We start from the raw sequence: 22543 nt of genomic DNA on the forward strand, positions 1-22543 counted from the left end.
ACAACTAAAAATATAGAGAAAAAATTAGCCGGGCATGGTGGCGCATGCCTATAGTCCCAGCTACTTGGGAGGCTGAGGCAGGAAGATCGCTTGAGCCCAGGAATTTGAGGTTGCTGTGAGCTAGGCTAACGCCATGGCACTCACTCTAGCCAGGGCAACAGAGACTCTGTCTCAAAAAAAAAAAAAAAATTAAAAAATGAAATGCTGTTTTCCACCTAATAAGCAACTAAAGCTTTCAATGATCCCAGGACCGGAGAGGTGTGAGAGGACGAGCATCGCACACATGCAGGGTAGCAGTGGACGCAGCGCCACCTCTCTGCGAAGTGTCTGCACAACATCCATCGAGGGTTTTTGAAAACTTATACTCTTTTGATTCAGTACTTCCTTTCTTTGAATCCAGCTGAAGAAAAGGTTCAAAGATGTGAACAATAATGGTAATACAAGATTTACTTAACAGCATTGTTTATAATAACTGAAAAAACTGGGGTAACCACGGAATGAAATAATAACTGATTATTAAAAATCATGCCTCTCATTTCCACTAATGTCAGAAACAAGACAAGCAGTACTCTCACCACTATTACGTAACATTTTACTGGAATTATCAGTCAACTCCAGAGAAAGACGTGAGAGGTATACAATGAAAAACAAAGAGGTGAAATTATCTTTATGTGTAGATGATCTGATTAGATACCTGGAACACCTAAAAGAATCAACTGAAAAACTACTGCAAACATAAGATAATTTGGTAAGAGAGGATATGGAAGCAAGACCCCAAAATCCACAGCCTTCACATAAACAATTAATAACTATTTAGAAGACACAATGGAAGAGAAGATCCCTATTTACAACCGCAACAATAATAACTGTCTGGGCACTAACTTAGTAAGAAATGTGCAAAACCCACATGAAGAAAACTTAAAAACACCCTAAAGGACATGAAATTGGACTTGGAAAACAGGAAGACACAATATACTCTTAGATAAGAGGAAGCACATATCATAAGATGCCAACCCTTCCTCAGATATTTTAAAAATGTAACAGGATCCCAATAAAATGTCAACAGTAGCCGGGCAATGGGGTGCATGCTTGTAGTCCCAGCGACTCGGGAGGCTGAGGCAGGAGAATCATTTGAGCCCAGGAGTTCAAGAATAGCCTAGGCAACATAGCAAGACCCCATCTCTAAAAAAATAAATAAGTAAAATAAAAATGCCAACAGCTTTTTCTGCAATGAGATGAGCCAATTTAAAGTTCCAATTGTTTGTAATAATGTCAGTATTGTTGGGAATTATTTTAGTAGAATGTAGCCATAATTACATCAATGATGTTAGAAACCAAGATTTTCAGTGTAAGACAAAGAGATAAAACTCCGAAAATACAAGAAAAAAGTGAAAACACTATAATATTAAAATTGAACTGAAAATATCAATATGAATGCATGACTAAAATAATTTATATTTGAGCTCCCTCCATTGAAAGCACTTAAAAGTAATATCAGTCCAGTAGCAATGAGCACTCCTACTACCTAGATTTTGGTCTCTAATATCATTTCCTACTGAAAGGAACCAGGGCTCTTTGAAAAATGCTGATTCCAAATTTAGGACAGGGAAAATACAAAGTAAGCCTTGGGGATACCTCACTGTGTCAGAAATCAAGGAATCAAAAACAAATGAGGCTATGTAAAAAGCCTCATAGACTATGAGCTAGTCTAAGGGACACTAAATTGTTGAAATTAGGCAGGAAGAGTAATGATTTTAGTACATTAAAATACACCTAAATCAATGACATTAGTCCATAACGTTATTAAAGAGAAAGCCAGGAAAAAAGCTTAAGTTGTCACCATTTGAGGGAAACTGGTAACTAGAAGACAAAGAATTAAGTTTATCCTGCTTTTCCAGTAGGAACCATATTTTAGGATAACCAAATATCTCCAGTCGGGAAGGAAAATCACTGCTTTCAAAAGAATGCTAGATTAAACGTTGGACTCTCTAGTGAAACTATTGACTCAGGCAAGGCTTATCAACTGGTATTTAAAACATTAGCATATGGTTGAGGGAGAATAGACACTGGCAGGATGCCAAAATATACACAGCAGAGTAACCCTAGTACTTTCTGAATTGCAAAGGGAAATGTAATTGTTCAGCAAAGAGATCAATCTGTCATCGCCTTAATTCCGTGGTAAAATTTAAAATTTAGCATCCCTTTGGATAGGCAACCAGAGATTATGCATCTGCCACTATAATGACACTATCTCCTGAGTTACACAGCATCACCTTTGATGTATTTCAGCCAAAAAGGTTTTCATTTACAAGACCCACAGGGAACAAGTAGGATATTCTGCAGAATGCTGGGCTAATTTAACAAGTCAGTAATGTGGTTTAAGGTATTCCCAGACTGGCACTGCCCCCAGGTGTCTGGCAAAACAAAAACAAATTCCTGTTGAAGACGCTACTTTCATTCTAGGTTTCAATTTATTTCAAATATTTGAATACAATGACCAGCATACGATAAAATAATCATCGGGTGCACAAAGAAATAAGACATCATGAATGAAACATAACAAAGACTTCAGATACCGGTACTACCTGACGCAGGCTATAAAATAGCTGTGCTTACACTATTACTATACTTAAAGAAAGGACAAGTTTGACAGCATGTGCAATAGAATAGGGAAAATATTTTAAAATGACACTGCAGATTAAAAAAAGAGCCAAATAGAACTTCCAGAAATGAAAAAAATTCATCTGAAATTAAAAGCTCAACAGAACGGCTTAATACATATAGACAAACCTGAAGATTATCAATGAGGTAACAGAAATTGAGAGTGTTTAGAAACTTTGATAGCAATTTAAGATGGTAATTTTATGTCTTCTGACTATAATAAAAAACTGTGGGTATATTTCGCATTTCAAACTTTTACAATGATTTATTTTTATTATATTTTATCATAAAATAAAGGACTCATATCCAGGATAAAGAACGGTTGCAATTCAATAACAAGATGATGACCAACTTAAAAATAGACAAAAGATATGAATAGATGTCTCATCAAAGAAGATATACAAATGGCTAATAGACACATGAAAAGATGCTTAACATCTCCATTCACTGGGGCAATGCAAATGAAAACCATAGTGAGACACCACTCTTCACCCCCAAGAAGGGCTGTAAGCAGAAAGACAGACAATAATAAGGTTGGCCAAAATGTGGACACACTGGAGCCCACATACATTGCTGGCCAGGGTGTAAAATGGCACAACCGTTTTGGAAAACAGTTTGGCAGTTTCTTAAAAAGCTAATTCCACTCCTAGGCATCTACCCAAGAGAAATGAAAATATATGCACACACAAAGACATGTAAATGTTCACAGCAGCATTATTCATAATAGTTAAAAAACAACCCAATGTCCACTAACTGGTGAATGGATATACAAAACATGGTATATCCATATGACTGAATATTATTCAGCATTAAAAAGAAACAAGGTAATCAACATGGAAAGCCACACATACATTATACCAGGCGAAAGAGCCAGATGTAAAAGACTACATATTGTACGATTTCACTTATATGAACTGTCCAGAAAAAGCAAATCTAGAGACAGCAAGCAGATCAGTGGTTGCCTGCAGCCGGGGATGGGAGCGGGAATTGATGCTAGTGGGCATGAGGTAACTTTTGAAGGATTCTGGAAATATTCTAAAACTGGATTGTAGTGATGGTTGCACAGTTCTACACATTTATTAAAACAATTGAAAGTCCCACTTACGATGGGTAAATTTTAAGGTATGTAAATTATGCCTCAACAAAATTTTAAAAAAGAAAAATCTATGACTTGAAAAGTTAGAAAAAAAAGAAAATCAAGGGATGGGCTTGAAGTTATACTCAGAAGGAACACATGGCTTTAAATGCTTTTATTATTAAAAAGCAAACTAAAAATAAGTGAACTCTATTCAACTTACTAAATGAGGAAAAAGATAAAAGAAATAGGATAATTAAAGTGGAGATGAACGATACTGAATGCAAACAAAATAGTCAAAAGAATATGTGAACTGATAAAGAGACGTCACCACCACAGATGTGGAAGAGATGAAAAAGTTCATCAAACGATGTCATGTATGAGGTAACACGTGACATAGTCTAAATGGACCCACTAATGGAAGAAGCTACAGAATTATCATAGAGAAAAGCATTAGGCCCAGCTGAGTTCTAAGTCACTCTTTTAATGCTATTTCATGGGCACATTCACATTTTATTATTTCTGAAATCCTGGTGCCTCTTACAATCCCTGTCATGAGATGGCAGCGTGAGACAGCAGCAGGAAAACCTTCTGCAGACCACGCCTGGGAGAGATCGCAAAGTGCCAGTGTCAACGCGTCTTAAGATTTGATAAAATACAGTAGTACAAAAAAGGAAGAAAACTACAGACCACTTCTACAGTAAATACAGAAGCAAAGATTCTAATGAAAATTAATAAACCAAACTGGGCACTGTATAAAATATACCATGACAAAATTGAGGTCTATACCAGTAAAGCAAAGATAGTTCAAAACGAGAAAAATCTAACACCACAGCAATTATATTTATGTCTTAAGGACAAAAATCATACAGCATTTGATAAAATTCAGCAGCAGTGCACAACCATCATGCTCTGGCATGGCACCCACCAGCCTGCATGGGTGAGGGCCATGCTAGTGTGGACTGTGGAACACTAGCAGCCTGGTAAAGACCATTTATCAGAAATCAAGAGCCACTTTTCCATTAAATGAGGAAGTGCTGAAGCCAGTTTCTAAAATGGGGGAAAGCAGGAATGCATGCTTTCACCTCTGTTATCTATGTTTTATTGGTTCTAGCTAGTGTTATAATAAAATTAAAATAACAAGTATATATCGGTATAAATATTGGAAGAGAGATAAAAGAACCTAATTACAAATGACAGGACTATATATGCAGATTCTAGTAAAAAAATTACTAAGATTAATAAGAAAGTTTGATAAGGTGATGGTGTAATATTTAAAAACCAATTATCTTTTCATGAGAATAGCTAGAACCAATTAGAAGCAGAAATGGAAAAATTATAACCCAGTCATCAGAGTGACAAAAACTACAAAGTATTTAGGAATAAATTTAATGGAAAGTTAGAGATTTCCAAGAAAGCCATAAAATCTTATAAGTAAGAAAACAAGACCCAGAAAAATGGAGGTGATATACTATCTTCTTAGATGGAAAAAGAGTATCATGAAAGTGTCAATCTTCCCCAAATTAAAATATAACTTTAAGGTAATTCTAACCAATTCCTATTGTTTCTGAACTAGATGAAATTATTTTAGCATATATACAGAAACACTGTTTTAGAAAAGCCAAGAAAGAATTATCAAACAAGACCAGTGAGGTGAATTAGCTTGATCAATGTGAAATTCTCCAGGACATGTGGATTTTGGGGAACAGTGAAAAGTGTCACTAGGAGTATGTTGCATGCCATTCTTACTAAACATAATGAGAAACGGAGGAAAAGGAAGTTGAGAATACAAAACAGATGTAGAACAGATGGCCTGGAGAAAGAGGCTTGTGCAGACTCCTCGGAAGAGGTAGAGGAAGTGTACTCAGGAGGCCTGCATGGTACTTGCACTTGTGTGCCATGCACACAAAAGAGGCGGGGTGCATGCCCAACATGCCTGTATCATGGCAAGAACCAAGTTCCAGCTGGAACAGGTATCAGGGGCAAGGCTTGGCCCATGAAGGTCAATAATGGTTATGCAAAGCCTTTTCCATCCCAGACATCCAAATTATTGGGCCTCCTGAAGGCAATGGAAGGAAGAGGCACGTGTATATATTCCTTTCCTTGCTGTCTCCCCACTGGGCTGTTCGCTCCAGGAGAGCAGGGGCTTGGTTTTGTTTAATTCTGTACCGCCAGTACCTAGAACCACTTTGATGGGTGCTCAATACATATTTGATGAATGAATAATCGCATCAGAAAGCATGGACTATTTGGGAAGAGAAAGACTCATCAAAAATGATTTTGTACGTATATGATCTACCACAAAGGTAAACCAAATAGCCAAATACAAGCTCTGTAAAATGGAGTGAGTGGGAAGCCTGTATTTCTAGCAAGAGAAGGGCAGAAAATTCATTCCCCCACCCATAAACCCACCCACCCAACCCTCCATCCGCCTGCACTTCTGCCCTGAGTTCCTGCTATATACCCTGCAGCATGGAAGGCACGGGGAATAAAGGTATAAGGCGACAAATTTCCTGCTCTGAGTTCATACTCAATGCAAATTAACTGTAAAAGACTCATTATTATAAATTTAATGTATGAAAAATGTCTGATATTTATTTAGCATACTAATCTTATATTTTAGTAAATATAAGGTTGTAAGAGGTTGACATTTGACTTTAGGTTCCTTATCCTGTTTTCTTTGATAAGGTTTTAAAAGTACCTCAACCTCAAAATCCCCTAAACGAAGACTTTTAGGGATTAAATACTCTCAGATGGAAATAGGTAACTGTGCCATTTTGGGGGAAATTTAAAGTAAACAGCACTTTTCCCTAATTTCAAATAAAGAACCCCTGAATAGAGGTAATCCTCAAATGATTTGTAACCAAGAATGTCCGTAAAGTGCTATAGCTATAGGTCTTACCTCTCTCACATTAGAAAAATGAACAAATTCTGCTATAATTTTTACCATTACTCTACTTGTAATAACTCCTTTCTTAATGGATAGAGTTCTAAGACAAATGAGAGTCAATTTTTAGAAAAAAGCTGACTACCTTAATATAATTAATATGAAAAGATTTTCAGTTTTTCCTGTTTTCTTATTGTATATACTTATAACACATTAGTTATTAGATTTTTATCTTAAATATCTCAGGAATTTAAAATGTTGGTTGAGTAAATAAGTTAATGACATTCAATCTAAAAAAATCTCTAATACAGATGATTCTGCAAAATACAAACACAGCAAAGATATAAGAAGCCAGCAAATGATCAAAACATTATGCCTTCCCCCAAATAGTCAAAATTTAACTTTTAAAAGACAAAAAAGTTACCTTTTAAAGATGGTAGTTTTTGAAGTTCTCTATTACTGCTTGCACTAAACCTTGAAGAATTTTGCCGTTTGTCTTTCTTCACTATGGGCTGAGAGATTGGTACTTTTATTTTAGAAGGTACTGTAGACGGGACAGCAACAAGGCTGTTTTTCCTGCTGGAAATTGGCTTCCAAAACAAAAAAAAAAACAAATGAATATGTACAACGGTTGTATTTTATAGCACAATTAAAATATAGAAAAACCATATGCAAAAACATAATCTGGGACAGTCCGCTGCCTCTACTGTAGACAACACCATTCCTTAGAGTTGCTAGAGCGTGGTACTTATGTTCCACCTCTCGTAATGCTAGACGTCGGGAGATTTATAGATATACCTAATTTCTTATGGCTTCCTTTGAACTTTTGACTTCTAAATATTTACCACAAAGGTTGATGGTGGGCTGACCCCCCTCAAAGATGTTCACATCTTTATCCCTGGAACCTGGGAATATGTGACCTTACTTGGCAAAAGGGACTTTGCAGATGTGATTAAGGATCTTGAGATGGGAGATGATTGGATCATCCTGGATTATCCAGGTGAGCCCAAGCTAATCACGCAGGGCCTGGGAACGGAGGGGTGGGAGGCTCAGACAAGAGAAGGCAATGAGATGATGGAAGCAGAGGGAGATCTGAAGATGCCACGCCGCTGCCCTCAAGACGCAGGAAGGAGCCAAGAGCCAAGGCAGGCAGGCAGCCTCTGCAGGTGTGAATGGCAGGAAATGGAGTCTCCTCCAGAGCCTTTAGAGGGAGTGTGGCCCTGCTGACACCTTAATTTCAGCCCTATTTTAGATGTCTGATCTACGCAACTGTAAGATAATAAGTTTGTTCTTTTAAGCCGCAGTTGAATACCCCATAAATGATACGTTTTCCCTGCTGGCTCACCACTCAGCCCTCAGAAATCAGTGAAGGCTGTAGCAAAGTGCTTTCCCCGAGGGCCTCCGGAAATGCTCCACTCTCCCGCTGCTCTCTCCTTGCATTTGCCTCTAGGCTCCTGATTTGCGTGCTCACTTCCAGGTTGTATCGCAACAACTAGGGCTGTCCAAGGACCACATGGATGACCTGCTAAGCTGCCATGTGAAATACTCAGAAGTGGTGGAGGAGGGTCTAAGGGCACACAGTACCTGTAACAGAGCCACGGGGGTCCTGTTATCCACACAGGCCTAAGCAGATGAGCGTGCTTTGGGCCCCCTAGCTGAAGGGCTCTCTGGGCAACAACCAACAGACACAGTAAACAGCTCAGTGCTGCCACCATCGCCCAGCAGTGACGGCCAGCAGCTGGTGCAGCTAAGTGTTGACCCTCAAGATCCTTTAGGCAGTATGCCCAAAGAAGAGGAGTTTGTTTCTGCACATGTGCCCTTTAAAAGGCTGCCAAACTCCACCCTAGAGACACAAACCCATCATGCCTAGTTCAACTACATGAGGCCAAGGAGAACAAGACATACCCACTCCAGCCCCAAACTAATTTGCTCTCATTCTTGAATCAATTTCACTAAGCAGTAAGAACTGCTTTATTTTTCAATAAGGTGCTTAAGAATGGTTGGAGCAGGGGGGCGGGGAGCGGGTGGGGAAGAATGCTTGGAAGAGTTTTCTAAGGCGACAGCCTGGAACAACAGACAGAACTCTGACTTGGGAGTGAGGGGCCTGGGTTCCCTTCCTTCCTGCAGTCTGTGGCTTCCTCCTCAAGATGTGTTTTCTTGGGCTATGACCTTGATGTCTGTCATTCTTTCCATCTGGTCATGAAAGCATGGGTCTTTCTTCCTTAAAAAACCCATCCATAACCACCTCCTCCACAGAATCCACCCAGAGAAAACTCTCCGGCTCATCTCTCTCTCGATGCCCCTAGAAACACCCTGGTATTTGTTCCATAGTCACAAAGAGCTACTCCCAGGAAGTGTCTCTGTTTTAAATGTTAAATTATATATACATGTGTTACAGTAGATTAAAATTTCTATTTCCTTTTTATTTTTGTATAACGCCAAACCCAGTGCTACACAACAACGACCTTGATAAACAATTGAGGGATGAACTGTACATCTTATGTAACCAAGCTTGTAAGACTAGGATTTGGTGAACTGACTAACCTGTACAACAGAATCAAGTCCATAGGTATTCACAGTGCATTGGAGGGAAACGAGTCAAGGAAAGGTTTCCACTACCTGAGAAAATAAACAGCTGTCCCCAGACCTGCAGTGTCCATGCCACTGGCTCCTCTCCGTGGACCCTGCCATTCTTGCCCCCCTGCCGGCCTGAGCAGGGCAACAACATGAACAGATCTTCCTTTTTAAAAGACCAGTGAGGTGCAGTGTGGACTGCAGACTGGAGGCGACACTGGAAGGCCCTGCCTGGTAGTCTAAACAAGAGAAGACCATGTGGCTTGGACCAGGACAGCGGCAGGTAAATGCAGAAAGTGGGGCAGAGCAGAGATATTTAAGGGTAAAATCAAGAGTGCTGGATGACAGAGTGGATGTGTGGGACAGGGGAGAAGAGGGAATTGGTGAGAACTCCCAGACTTCTGGCTACGGCAGACAGGTGGATGGTGCCATGAGTCACTGAGACAGGAAAGAAATATGGTGGGGGAGAGTTCGGTATGAATATGCTGAGTCTGAGGCACCTGCCCGGCAATTCCAACATGACAAGATGAGGAGTCCAAAACTACCTCTCTCCCCAGTCTTCCAGAAGTGCTTCTATTTTCCTATGACCTGAGTAAGCAGCTGAACTTCTTTTTCTGCATCTGCTTTCTCGGTTACTGTCTGCGCTACCCTGCCCTAGAGACAGCCTGCATGGCTCGTCCTCCTCTGTCTGCCCCACTGTGTCTCAGCACCTAGGAGGGGTCCTGCCTGCCACCCAGTGGGCACTTGGGAATCCATCTGAGCTGGAGATGGGAATTTGGTATCTAAGTGGCTTCTGAAGTCCTGGGACTGAACAGAATGCCTGGCAGAGGAAGCTGAGGAAGGAGAGAGGAGGTGAGCCAGAGTAGGAGCAGGAGCAGGAGAAGACAGGGGCTGAGGAGCAGCAGCAGCAGTGAAGGAAGGAGGAAGCCATGGGGAGGTGAGAATGTCAGGTCCTTCCTGGAAGCAAGGGAAGCAGGTCTTTCAGGAAGGAAGGAAGGAAGCCAACGATGCCACGATGCCACTCAAAGACCAAGAGTCTCCCAGGTCATGCAACAACAAGGAGGTCATGGTGGCTGGTGGGTGAGTCAGTTTTGTGGAGTGGTGTCTGGAGAAGTGATGGGAACTGAGGATTCAGTAGGAAGACCATGAGGACCACCAACACTTTTGAAAAATTTGGTTGAGAAGAAAAGAAGAGAGTTAGGGCCCTAGAGAAAGGAGCAGGCTCAGAGAAGGGGCTCTGGTTGCTGAAGATGGGAAAGGTTTGGGGACATCTGGATGCTGGCAGGAGGGACACTGCTGAGAGAAGAGCTGAGCACAGAGCATGGATCTGACAGGTCTGCAGTGACAATAGAGGAAGAAAAGGATGGGTCTCATGGGCACAAGACACCTACTAACCTGATGGCCCATAGTGGGCTGAGTCACCCGATGGCTAAGGTCAACTACCAAGATGCCCGTAAGCAGGGAAGTGACAGAAGGGCTGAGGCTCGAGGAAAGTGAGAAGGATCTGAAGGGGTTGCTGAGCAGAGGGCAAAGCAGGGCACCTGGATACACATGCACACGCCTCCTAAGCCCCCAACACCAGTGGCCAACAAGACATGCAGGGTCAGCGCCCCAAGGCGCACTGCCCACACAGATTCCTCCCCCACGGGCAGACTCTGCCTCCCTCCATGCACTCCGCGGAATACTTGTCTAGTGCCCTTCTGTGCCGTGGCCGTCCTCAGGGGGCTGGGGAGCAGCTATTCCCCAACCGCATTCCATCCTCAGGCACCCCCACAAAGTCACAGCATCTTCATCTTACAGACAGGAAACCAGGGTTGAGAGTATGGGCGACAACCTGACATCATGCAGGAGAGCTGAGGCCAGACTTGCCTTTCTCTTCCCTCAGACCCCACACCTGAGCAATTCCACTCTCCAGTGTCTTTCAAAATTCTTCCCTTCTGCAATCTTATAATGGATAGATCAAACTGCCACCATTTATGTGCCAGAAACTATGTGATACCATGTGCTACACCACTTAAGAAGTATTTTTACCTCCAAAAAGTCCAGACTGAATCTGATCAAGCCTTGAGGTCTAACCACCAGTTCACAGGAAATACAAGGGAGAAGGGAACATGTTAAGCCACAGGGACACGATATGCAAACACAGAACATGGGGGAAGTGATAGCAGGTTTCTCCATGCGGCACTACTGACATTTTGGCCCAGGCAATCCTTTGTTGCAGGGGCTGTGCTGTGCCCTGTGGGATGTTCACAGCATCCCTGGCCTCTGCCTACCAGATGTAAGCAGCCTCCTACTCCAAGCTATGACAACCAAAAATGTCTCCAAACATCGCCAAATGTCACCTGGTAGGAAAAATTGCCCTTGGTTGACTATCACATCCTTCAAATGAGTGTGAACCACTTGATTTCTTTAACAACTAAACTGCAAGGAGAAAAAAGAGAGGAGGAACCTATATAGATGAAGAGCAATTCAGTGCAGCGTAACAGATGTTATTATTTGGATATCAGGACTCAGTTCAATTCAGGGCCCAAACCAACTAAAAAAAGGGAGGAGGCAGCAGCAGAGATTTGAACACTTACTGTTGATAGTAAAGAATTACTGTTACTTTTTTAGGTGTGGTAATAGTGTTTGGTTCTGCCTAAGAGTCCTCATTGAAGGCTGCCACATATTTGAGACTTATGAATAAAACATGAGGGCTGAAATGTGCTGCACAATAATCCAGTGTAAGGAGAGGGCCATCTGTGCAGAGGTGAGGGCCAGATAAACAGGACAGTCCTCATGCTGGTGACGGTCAAAGCTCCATGGTGGGGGCCTGGGGGTTCATCATGCTATTATCTTACCTTCATATATGTGAAAATACACAGAATAAAAAAATAATAAAAACAAATTTTAAATTCTCTCTGGCTTAACCTCATTACGCTTAGACTAGACAAGCGGAACATAACTTCCCTGCTCTTTTACCCAATCATATTCTTACACTGTTACCAGATTTACCTTTCTAAACCTATATCAGACCACTCCCTCGCTCAAATGACTTCAGTGGAGACTTCCCTCCTGCCCGCAGGAGAAAGTTCAAACTCCTTTGCATGGCATTCAAGGCCAGCCACTGTCTCTCCTAAAGCTACTTTTCCAGGACTAATCTCCCAACACACACTGTTTATTTCAGGAATTCCAGGCTACTCTGCGATTCTCAAATGTTCTTTGACCGTGTCCTGTTTCTATGCCTGTTCCTTCAACATGAAATGCCCTCTTCCCCTTCCAAGACACTCCACTACCCCAAGCATGAAGCTTCTGAAGGGCGTCCTAGCTCAAATGCCACTTCTATTTGTTTTCCCTACTCCTCACCCACGCAGTTAGACGCAGCCATCTCCTTGACATTCTTCTTAAGGTAGTTCCCTTACACTTCCCTCAGGCCTTGAATCACAAGTCTGCTTCTACAAGGAGACGTCAAGCTTTTTGGGAGCAAGGACTGTGGCTCTGCTCCCCTTTACGTGCAGGCAAAGGCTCAAGGGCTTGCTCACTTTTCTTCATACTGTTGCCACTCAGCTCCTTAACCCCAGCCCTCACACAACTGCTTCCAACATAGACACAGACTTTATGCTCCAGCAATACCAAACTACTTGTCCTTCCAGACAAAACCTATTTTTGTATCTCTTTTGAGATCTTTTAAAAGAGCATTTTGATCAAGATAGAGTGGTACTGGCAGAAGGATAGATGTACAGGTCAATGGAGTAGAACTGAGAGCCCAGACCGTTCCATGGGAAAAGAATAGTTTCTTCAATAAATGGTGTTAGGACAACTGGATAGTCGTGTGGAAAAGCATGCAGTTGTACCCCTACCTCACACCATGTGTAAAAATTAATTCAAAATGGATCAAAGACCGAAATATAAGAGCTAAAACCACAAAACTCTTAGAAGAATACAAAGGTAAATCTTCATGACCTTGGATTTGACACTTGTTTCTTAGATATGACACCAAAAGTACAAGCAACTAAAAGGAAAATAGATAAACTGGACTTCATAAAAATTAAACACTTTTGTGCATCTAAGGACACTATCAAGAAAGTGAAAAGATAACCCACAGAATGAGAGAAAATACTGCAAATTATATATCTAATAATCATCTAGTGTGCAGAATAAAGAACTCTAATAATTCAATAACAGAAAGATAACCCAATTAAAAATTGGGCAAGGACTTGAACAGACATTTCACCAAAGAAGATATACAAATGGCCAAGAAGCACAAGAAAAGATGCTCAACATCTTTAGCCATTAGGGCAATGCAAATGAAAACTACAATAACATACGACTTCACATCCACTAGGCCTGTAACTTTTAAAAATGAAAAATAACAAGTGTTACTGAGAATGTGGAGAAACTAAAACCCTTGTTCATTGCTGGTGAGAATTTAAAATGGGGCAGCTGATGTGGACAACAGTTTGGTGGTTCCTCAGTAACTTAAACATAAAACTACCCTATGACCCAGCAATCTCACTCTTAGGGATACACTGAAAAGAACTGAAAACAGGTGTTTAAACAAAAACTGGTACACGAATGTTCACAGCAGCATTATTCACAATAGAGAAAGTGTGGAAAAAACCCACAGTTCAAGTGATGAAACAAAATGTGATATATCCAAACTAGAGAGTATTACTCTTCCATAAAAAGGAATGAAGTACTAACACATGCTGTAACATGGAGGACTCTGAAAGCATTAAGTGCAAGAAGCCAGCCACAGAAGGCCACATAATGCATGATTTCATTTACATGAAATATCCACAGTAGCAAACCCATAGAGAGACCAGATTAGTGGCTGCCAGGGGCTGCAGGAGGGGACAGTGAAGACTGACTGCCAATGGGGACAAGGTTGCTTTCTGGGGTGAGGAAAACGCTCTGGAACTAGACGGTGGCGATGGCCGCACTGCCCTCTGAGCGCCCTCGAGCCTCCCAGGCTTACTGTTACGGCAAGCCTGCCGTGAGCCCAGTAGGGCATGTGCATTTCCAGCGGGTCAACTGTTCTCTGGCACAGAGAAGGCACTAATGTTGGCTGAATAAGTGAGAAACAACAGGTGTGCTTCCTTAGTTTAGGTGTTTACTTCTAAAATAAAAACGGGATATCCCTCTTCAGATTATAAAAAATCTTTGTAAAGAAGTATGATACTGTTTAGCTACCTGACTTGGGTAAAATCCAAAAAAGACTTGATTCTACCTTTTTTGTCACTCTTCTGGAATGGAGGCTACAGGATCTATTCATTCAGTGAGGTGACAGATGCCCTAGGATTTACTTCAGCCTCTTACTGTTTCGCTTAATGATGGGGAATTATTTATCAAACTTTGTATTATTTGTCAAACTCACATCAAAACAGCTGATTTTTTCCCTTCACTGGAAGCCACTGAAAGCCAGTGGTCCCTGACGACCCTGTGCGTCCCCCACCTGTCTACAAAGTAGCTGCACACCGAGTAGTTGCACAACAAGCAGCTGTGTTTTTCAGGCAGAATGTGGGTGGTGCGTGATCTGAAATGCTGTTTGAGATGCTCTTTGGCCATTCAAATGGAAGCTACAACAATAAAGTGGAGGCTGTCCCCTCCCCTTCCTTCCCAAGGACTCCTTACTGAGTGACACATGGGCCCTGGGTGAGGATGTGTCTGACTGTGTGGGGTTCTGGAATTCCGAAGTCACTGGCTGGGGGCATCTTAAGAGGAGGGAAGGTGAAGCGGCCAGCCCATGTGGCGAGGTGAGGCACTGCCCAGACAGGCCTATGACCCCACTGCTTTGGAGCTCAGGTGCCCAGCCAGGTGGGTGAGCCGCTGCCCCTGGCCTGGCCCTACTTCTAGGCCCACAGGGAGGTGCAGGGCGAAGGGCGTTGCTTGTCTCAGGGGTACAAGGCCCTCTCCCAAGTCTTCCCCAGCAGCCAACAAGCATGGCAGCAGTTGCTAAAGAAGAGGGAACAATATGCCAGAGGCATCGCTCATGCTCATGAAAAAGTACCCCTTCCCTTTTCTGACACGAGATACATCAAGCCTTTATGTCCAAGTGTCCTCCCTGCTGCTCCTGCCTCACAACCAGATAGGGAGCCGGGCAACAGCACCCCAATAAGTTTGGAGTAAAAAAAAATCTGAGCAGCAGATACAGGGATGTTTGTTAGTCCCTGTACCTTTAAGTATTTCATTCAAACAGCAAAACAGGCAACTGGATTTGTGTCAAAGCCTCACTTTTAGATGTTTTCCTATACATGGCATTACTATACTAAACAAGCAGCTCTTTTCTTTCACTCAAACCCTGCGATTCTAAAAATTCACAACTAGATGCAAGACATTTACTGTTCAGTTGGGCAGGGCCAAATCACAGTTCTCTCAGTAACTTCTGATGGTGAATGGAGTCAAACACAAAAGACACCTCTTTCACAGAGCATTAACCACTATTAGTTTCAGATAAGGATCTAAGGACAGAGAAGACCAGGGTAGCAACATGCCCAGTCTCTTGTCGAAAGTTTCTCTCAGTACTGAACCTGATTTAGATTCCACCAAGCCAGAGCTGGGAAGCTACAGCCCATGGACTACATCTGGTCCCCTGCCTATTTTTGTAAATAAAGTTTTATTCAAACACAGCCATGCCTATTGTCAACATTTGCTCTCTTGCTACAACAGCAATTGAGTAGCTGCAGCAGAGACCATGGCCCACAAAGCTAAGAATATTTACTATCTGGCCCTTTACAGAAAAAGGTTTGCTGATACCTGTGCTAGGCCAACAATTCCTGGCTGAGAGGTGAAAATAAAGCAAGAACAGGAGAGAGTCCCGAGCAAGGTCAACCACGCACTCACACTTATCGACCACGCACCCACACCTATCGGCACGCCTCCAGAGCCCCCATCACAAGTGATAACGAAGGCCTAGGGAAGTTATGACCTCCAATAATAAGAAGATCTGCACAGGCAGTCACTGGTGCCTCTCAGGACAGGAGTATTCAACAGATGCAACTTCCACCTGGAAACCTGGGGGCTGGGGGCTGTGGAGTTGGAGGGAGAAGGCAGTTGAAGGCAGGAGAAGGCCAAACAGAATCCCCAGAGGCAATAGACTCGGAGACTCAGGGTGAGGCAGAGGACAGGAGTGAGGTATGGGGCTGAAGAGGAGGAGATTACTTTTTGGTCTGAATGGTGATCTGTCCATAGCTGCCTTTCTTAGAAAACAAACTGTCTAGGAAAAACTACGGCTGCTAGCGTAGAAGCCAGCCCCTCAAAGCAAAGCTCTCTGCATTCTGGCCATTGGGAGTCAAACGCCACAAGAACCAGCTCCCAACTAAGGGCTCCACAGCAGCAGTCGGCTGACAAGCCCACCCAGCCCCAGAGCCCACAGCCGGCTGTGCTGCTGCCCACCTTTGTGTGTGCGAACCAAGAAACCATTCATCCGAGGAAGCAAAGTTTTCCAGATGGTGTGCTTGTTCCACTCTTGCCCCATTCTCCACACTGGAGCTAGCGAGGTCTTTTTAAATATGCAAGTGAGATCATCTCACTTCTCTGCTTAAAATACCCCAATGGCTTCCCATCACCCTTAATTTTTATAAACCCCAAGCCCTGCTGATGGCTGCTTACAAGACCCTACTCCACCTTGTTGTGCCCAGCCCGACTTCATCCCTCCCACTCTCCCCACCCTCGCTTCTCTTCAGCCAACTGGTGGTGGTGGACACACTAAGCTGATGTCCTCCACGGGGCCTGTGCACTAGCCGCTGCCTCTGGCTGAATGAATGTCGTTCCCTAGAGGTTTGCACTGCCGGCTCTTTTTTTTTTTTTTTGAGACAGAGTCTCACTCTTTTGCCTGGGCTAGAGTGAGTGCGGTGGCGTCAGCCTTGCTCACAGCAACCTCAAACTCCTGGGCTCAAGCAATCTTTCTGCCTCAGCCTCCCAAGTAGCTGGGACTACAGGCATGCGCCACCATACCCGGCTAATTTTTTCTATATATTTTTAGCTGTCCGATTAATTTCTTTCTATTTTTAGGAGAGACGGGGTCTCGCTCTTGCTCAGGCTGGTTTCGAACTCCTGAGCTCAAACAATCCGCCCACCTCGGCCTCCCAGAGAGCTAGGATTACAGGCGTGAGCCACCGCGCCCGGCCTGCCAGCTCCTTCTTGACATTCAGGTCTCACCTTTCCTGCCATCTCCTTGGTGAAGCCCTCGCTAACCACCTAAAGCGGCCTCCCGGGCTGCAGCAAAGGAGCTGCTGGAGATGCTCCTGCCCCACCGGGGATATCTGGAACCATGAGTTCAGTTTTGGTTTCAATATGGTGTTGACAGCCCAGAGCCATTGCTCTGCAACGTGTGAGATGCTCTCACGTGCAATGTCACTAGCGCCCCTTAAAAAAATGTCTGCATCACAGCACTCCACTTTTGTGCCCTTCCTGAAGGCAAACTCTGTGAGTACAGGGCCTCTGCACCCACAATGACACTTAGCACAGGGCAGGATCTCAGAATGTGCCCGCTATACGATCGCGAAAGAAGGCATCACCTGGAGGGAAGCCTGTAATGCCAAAGAGAATGGACAAGATAAAGGAGGAAAATGACACAGAGAGAGTAAGATCCCTCCAGGGGGCAGAAAGGGCACCTGACTCCAGAGCCCAGCCTCTGCCACATGACACTGCTTCCTGGATCAAATGGCGGGGCGGACAGTGAAGCAGGTCTAAGAATGGAAGGCCGAAGGGGAAAACTCCTGATTTCTGTACTACTTTATTTTTTAACCATGTGTTTTCACCAAACATAAACATAGAGAAAATGTCTAAGAAGACTGGAAGGAAAAAAGGTTGTGACTCCTCTCGGGCCTCTCTCGGCCCCGCTCCCACGGGGACTGGAGTTTCCTTCTGTGTGTCAGGTGTCGGCCCCCATGACCCAGGCAGGGAGCAGAGCCTCCTTCCCGTCTTACCACCATACTCCTTTTTCCTCTCACCTTCCTTTGCCTAGTTTTACCTATTTCCTTCTCTTCTGCCAATTTGTATGTCTTCTTTTCCTTTATATTTAACCTTAAATTTGATATTTCATATCAAGAAGAGTGATAGGTAACAAAGCAAGTTAAATTTAGATACACTCACATTAGAACTATTGTGGAAAACACTGTTGGGTCTAAGGCAGCTGTGTCCAGAGAACTTTCTATGAAGCTGGAAATGTTCTACATCTCCTGGCCAACAGAGTAGCCACCAGCCACATACGGCTCCTGAGCACTTGAAATGTGGCTAGTCCGATCAAGGAATTGAATTTTTTATAAAATTAAATTTGAATTTTCATTAATTTAAATTTAAATTAAAAATAGCCACATGTGGCAAATAGCTAATATCCTGGCCAGAGCAGACCTAACTGCTTCAGAGCCCAGGTATTTTGATATTACTCCTGGGCAAAACCAGTACTGGGTCACAGTTAATACCTGTAGGCTGCAGGTTGTCTGAAACTAATCTCTTTGGGGCCACGCTAAACTTTATATTTAGAAAAAAAGATACATAAGCTAAAGGAAAATCCAATGTCCTCAAATTAAAATCATTTTTTTTTTCTGGAGACCTTAATTTCTAGGCTTGTTCTCTCACTCCCCCAGGTGGAGAAAACGAAGATGACAATACCGTTTGGCTCAGGGAAGCATTATTTCATTGCATCAGTTGTTCTCAAACCTGTCCAAGAAGCAGGGCACTGGGAAGTCCTTGCTTAACACAACATGCTGATAGGAAAATGCGAGATGATTAGATATAATGTACCAAACCAGACATCATACCCTGACCTTTGGCAGGTACCCACTGTTTAAGGAAACGCTGGAGATCATTTCTATAATTGAAATCTTCCAGATGAATTTTCCCTGTGACTTAGGAAAACATCACCACAATTCATGCTGGCGGCAGACTGACTCACTCAGCTCCTCCACACATGCAGGTGGAGACCTCTCCACCATGATACGGCAGGGCTGCAGGTTTGCGTCCACCCTGCAGCTGTGTTAGCACAGGGACTCTGAGCTTCTGAACCTGAAAACTCTAGATTTCATATGATTCACTTGATGAACTCTAGAATTGCACACAGAGTAAGAAAGCTTTTAATAACGAGGGAGAGAAATGCTGACTGACCTCATCTGCTGGCTCTAACTACAACACACTTTAGTGCGAGGTCCAACGCACTTTCTGGAACTCCATAATTTAATGGTCTGTGTGTCTACTTAGACGTTTTAAAGCATCTGATTTTCTTACCCAAAGCTCCAGGTGGCTCTTCACATGAAATGGGCCCTCACCCATTCAGCAGCTACGAGATTTGACTGACTGGGGACCCGGGTTACTCCCAAGTACACCGAATGTCTAGAAGCCACAAGTGCTACACCTCACAAAGAACAGAACAGCCGATACCTAAGTTCTTAACGGGTTAGGGCTACGTTACTCTTTTTATCTCCCTAATCCTCAACAAAGTGCTTGCACAGAACAAGAGGTGTTCAAAACAAAACTATTATCTACATATCTCTATGTAACTTACAAAACATATTAAAAATATATATGTAACTTATGTTCTACTGAGAAAACATTCTCAAAGTAAATTTAAATTAAGAAATACAAAGCATCAACGATCATAAGGAAACCTTATACAGTCTCTGCCACACAATGATGCTTTGGTCAATGACAGTGGTTCCATTGGATTATAATATCGTATTTTTACTGTACCTCTTCCATGTTTAGATACACAAATTCTTACCATTGTGCTACAACTGCCTATGATATTCAGTACAGTAACGTGCTGTACAGGTTTGTAGCCTGGGAACAACAGGGTATACCATATAGCCTAGGTGTGTACTAGGCTATATCGTCCTGGTTTGTGTAAGTCCACTCCTTGATGTCTGCGTAAAGATGACATTGTCTAATGACACGGTTCTCAGAATAGATCCCCATCATTAAGTGACACATGACTGTATTTAAATGGAAATCTTATTCTGAAATGCTTTAATTCAAAGAAGATCTTATGGGGCCGTACTTTTTACCACTGATCTTTTTCCCAACATCTTATGAGACTGTAAGTTTTTCTACTATGTAAAAGTGAACTAAGAGAAAAAGAAATACTTTTTTTTTTTTTTTTTTTGGAGACAGAGTCTTGCTCTGTTGCCCAGGCTAGAGTCGGCCTAGCTCACAGCAACCTCAAACTCCTGGGCTCAAGCAATCCTCCTGCCTCAGCCTCTCGAGTAGCTGGGACTATAGATGCACATCACCATGCTGGCTAATTTTTTTTCTATTTTTGGTAGAGACAGGGTCTTGCTCTTGCTGGTCTCAAACTCCTCACCTCAAGTGATCCTTCCTCCTTGGCCTCCCAGAGTGCTAGGATTGCAGGCGTGAGCCACTGCACCAGGCCTCTACTTCTTAAAACATTCATAAGACATTAGAAAAAGACCTTAGGTACCATAATCTTCTGCTTTAGTATAATGCTATTTATTTAAAACAAATTGTACTGGATGAAAATTCTGCATTAAAATTCCCTTATAGGATCAAAAAAGTGATACGGAAATAAGCCATTTAACAATATTTTTTTTTTTGCTAATTTATAGTATCAGAAAAATCAGCAACCTAATTCAGTTGAAACTTTTTTCCTGAGCATTTTTAAAATCCACTGACCAAATACTTCTAGACTCTAGGTCCTAATATATATGTCAAGGGCAAAGAAGAACCAAGTTAAATTGCTGTCTTTAACGGCTTAATCTAGTTAAGGAGGCAAGCTGCAGGTAAGCAAAGATTGTCCAAGATGGCAAAATGACAATCTGTATAGCAAATAATTGGTACAGTAAATAACTGCTATACAAATTTAAAAGATGGAAAAAATATGGTCCAAGATGGTGAGAAAAAGCTTCACTTAAATTTCAGAATAGATGAACTTGGGTTGGAGCTAAAAAGATGAAAGGATTCAGATAGCCAGCAGAGAATGGGAGGAATATTATTCTAAAACAGTGGTTCTCAAAGTGTCGTCTAGGGAGCCCAGGTGGGGTCCCTTAGACCCTTTCAGGGGTCCACAAGGTCAAAACTGTTTTCATAACACTATGGTAAAATCTTCCCTATTAACTATCATTATGTGGAGTTTTTCACAGGCTACTTGTGTAAAATCAAAACAGCTTTCACGCAGGAGCAGACAGCTAGACAGCCAGCTACCTTCTACGGAGCCAGACATTAATAAGAGATTTGCAAAAATGTAGAGCAATGCCACTCTTCTCAGCAAATTTTTAAAAAATAGTTTTTATATAAATGTTATTTATGTTAACATGTAATAGGTGTTATTGGATATTTTAAAGAGTTTACTTTTTAAAATGAAAAATATCAGTAGATAGATATAACCCATCTAAATAAAAGCTCTTTGGGGTCCTCAATAATTTTGAAACGTGTAAAGGAGTGAGTGATCCCCCTCGTGCTTGAGCACTGCCGTTCTAAAGGAAATACTATGCTCAGATGAGTATGTGCCAGGTGTGATTTGCAAGCAAACGCACAATTTCTGTGCACGGGTCTTTTCAGAGCAGTGGCTCGACGGGGTGAGTTTGTCCTCCAGGAGACATTAGGCAATGTCTGGTGGCATTTCGGTTGTCACAACCGGAGCAGGTGGGGGGATACCAAATCTAGTAAGTAAGGCCAAGGATGCTGGTGAACATCCTACAAAGCACAGGATAGTGCTACCACAGAATACGTGGACCCATATGTCAAGTGCTGAGATGAGATGGGGACCCTTGGTCTAGAGCAGTGGAAGTCACATGGGAGGTACTTGGGGTCTACCAACTGTGCAGCTTATAACCTGGGACAGAGTGGGGGCTAGAGACGGGGCAGCTTCAGGAAGAACCACTACGTCCTCACGCCCCAGGGGCAGTAAGCTCAGGGCAGCCTCCTAACCACGCCAAAGCTCTGCGATCTGCAACTGATGGTCCTCTCTGCAGCGCATCCATCTTTCCTGTGCACTTGGGCCCTCAGCAAAGACCACGGGGCAGCTCGGAGAAAAGTAAACCAAGACATGGCAATTAAAAGCAAGGAATTCCATATCCTACATAATAAATACAAATAAATTTCAAAAAAGATTTTTAAAGCACTTCTCTTGGTCATCTTTGGGCCTCACTGAAGTTCAGTTCAGGGTTGTATGGAAAATAGTTGGGACGAGAATGATGCAAGCCTGGGGCTCAGAAGTGAGCTTACAGACAGTGGCTTCTGATCTATTGTGGAAGCAGAGTCAGGGACTCTCCTCCAAGGAGACGCAGCCTAACAAAGCACCTTTCACCGTCCTCCTCCAACTTACTCAGGTTAAAACTCCTGCTGCAGAGACAGTGAACAGAAAGTCGAAAACTATTTTCTGAAAGGACATTTTTCATAAAAATGTTATTTAT

The 22543-nt window shown here is 42.7% G+C and overlaps 1 protein-coding gene across 3 annotated transcripts in view; it reads right to left on the reverse strand.

Annotated features, from left to right (window-relative positions):
* The window catches only part of PPP2R5C (protein phosphatase 2, regulatory subunit B', gamma), a 142628-nt gene that overhangs the window by 115367 nt on the left and 4718 nt on the right, over positions 1-22543 (reverse strand). For 2 of the 3 annotated variants that reach the window (XM_012647076.1, XM_012647075.1), the window contains exon 3: positions 7048-7213. The exons of the other annotated variant lie outside the window; for it this stretch is intronic. In XM_012647076.1, coding sequence (XP_012502530.1) covers positions 7048-7213 — 166 coding nt within the window. The remainder of the gene's footprint in view (positions 1-7047; positions 7214-22543) is intronic. 3 annotated transcript variants of the gene reach the window in all.

The sequence above is a fragment of the Propithecus coquereli genome, unplaced genomic scaffold (assembly GCF_000956105.1).
Source record: "Propithecus coquereli isolate 6110/MARCELLA unplaced genomic scaffold, Pcoq_1.0 Scaffold256, whole genome shotgun sequence".
Classification (NCBI taxonomy): Eukaryota; Metazoa; Chordata; class Mammalia; order Primates; family Indriidae; genus Propithecus; species Propithecus coquereli.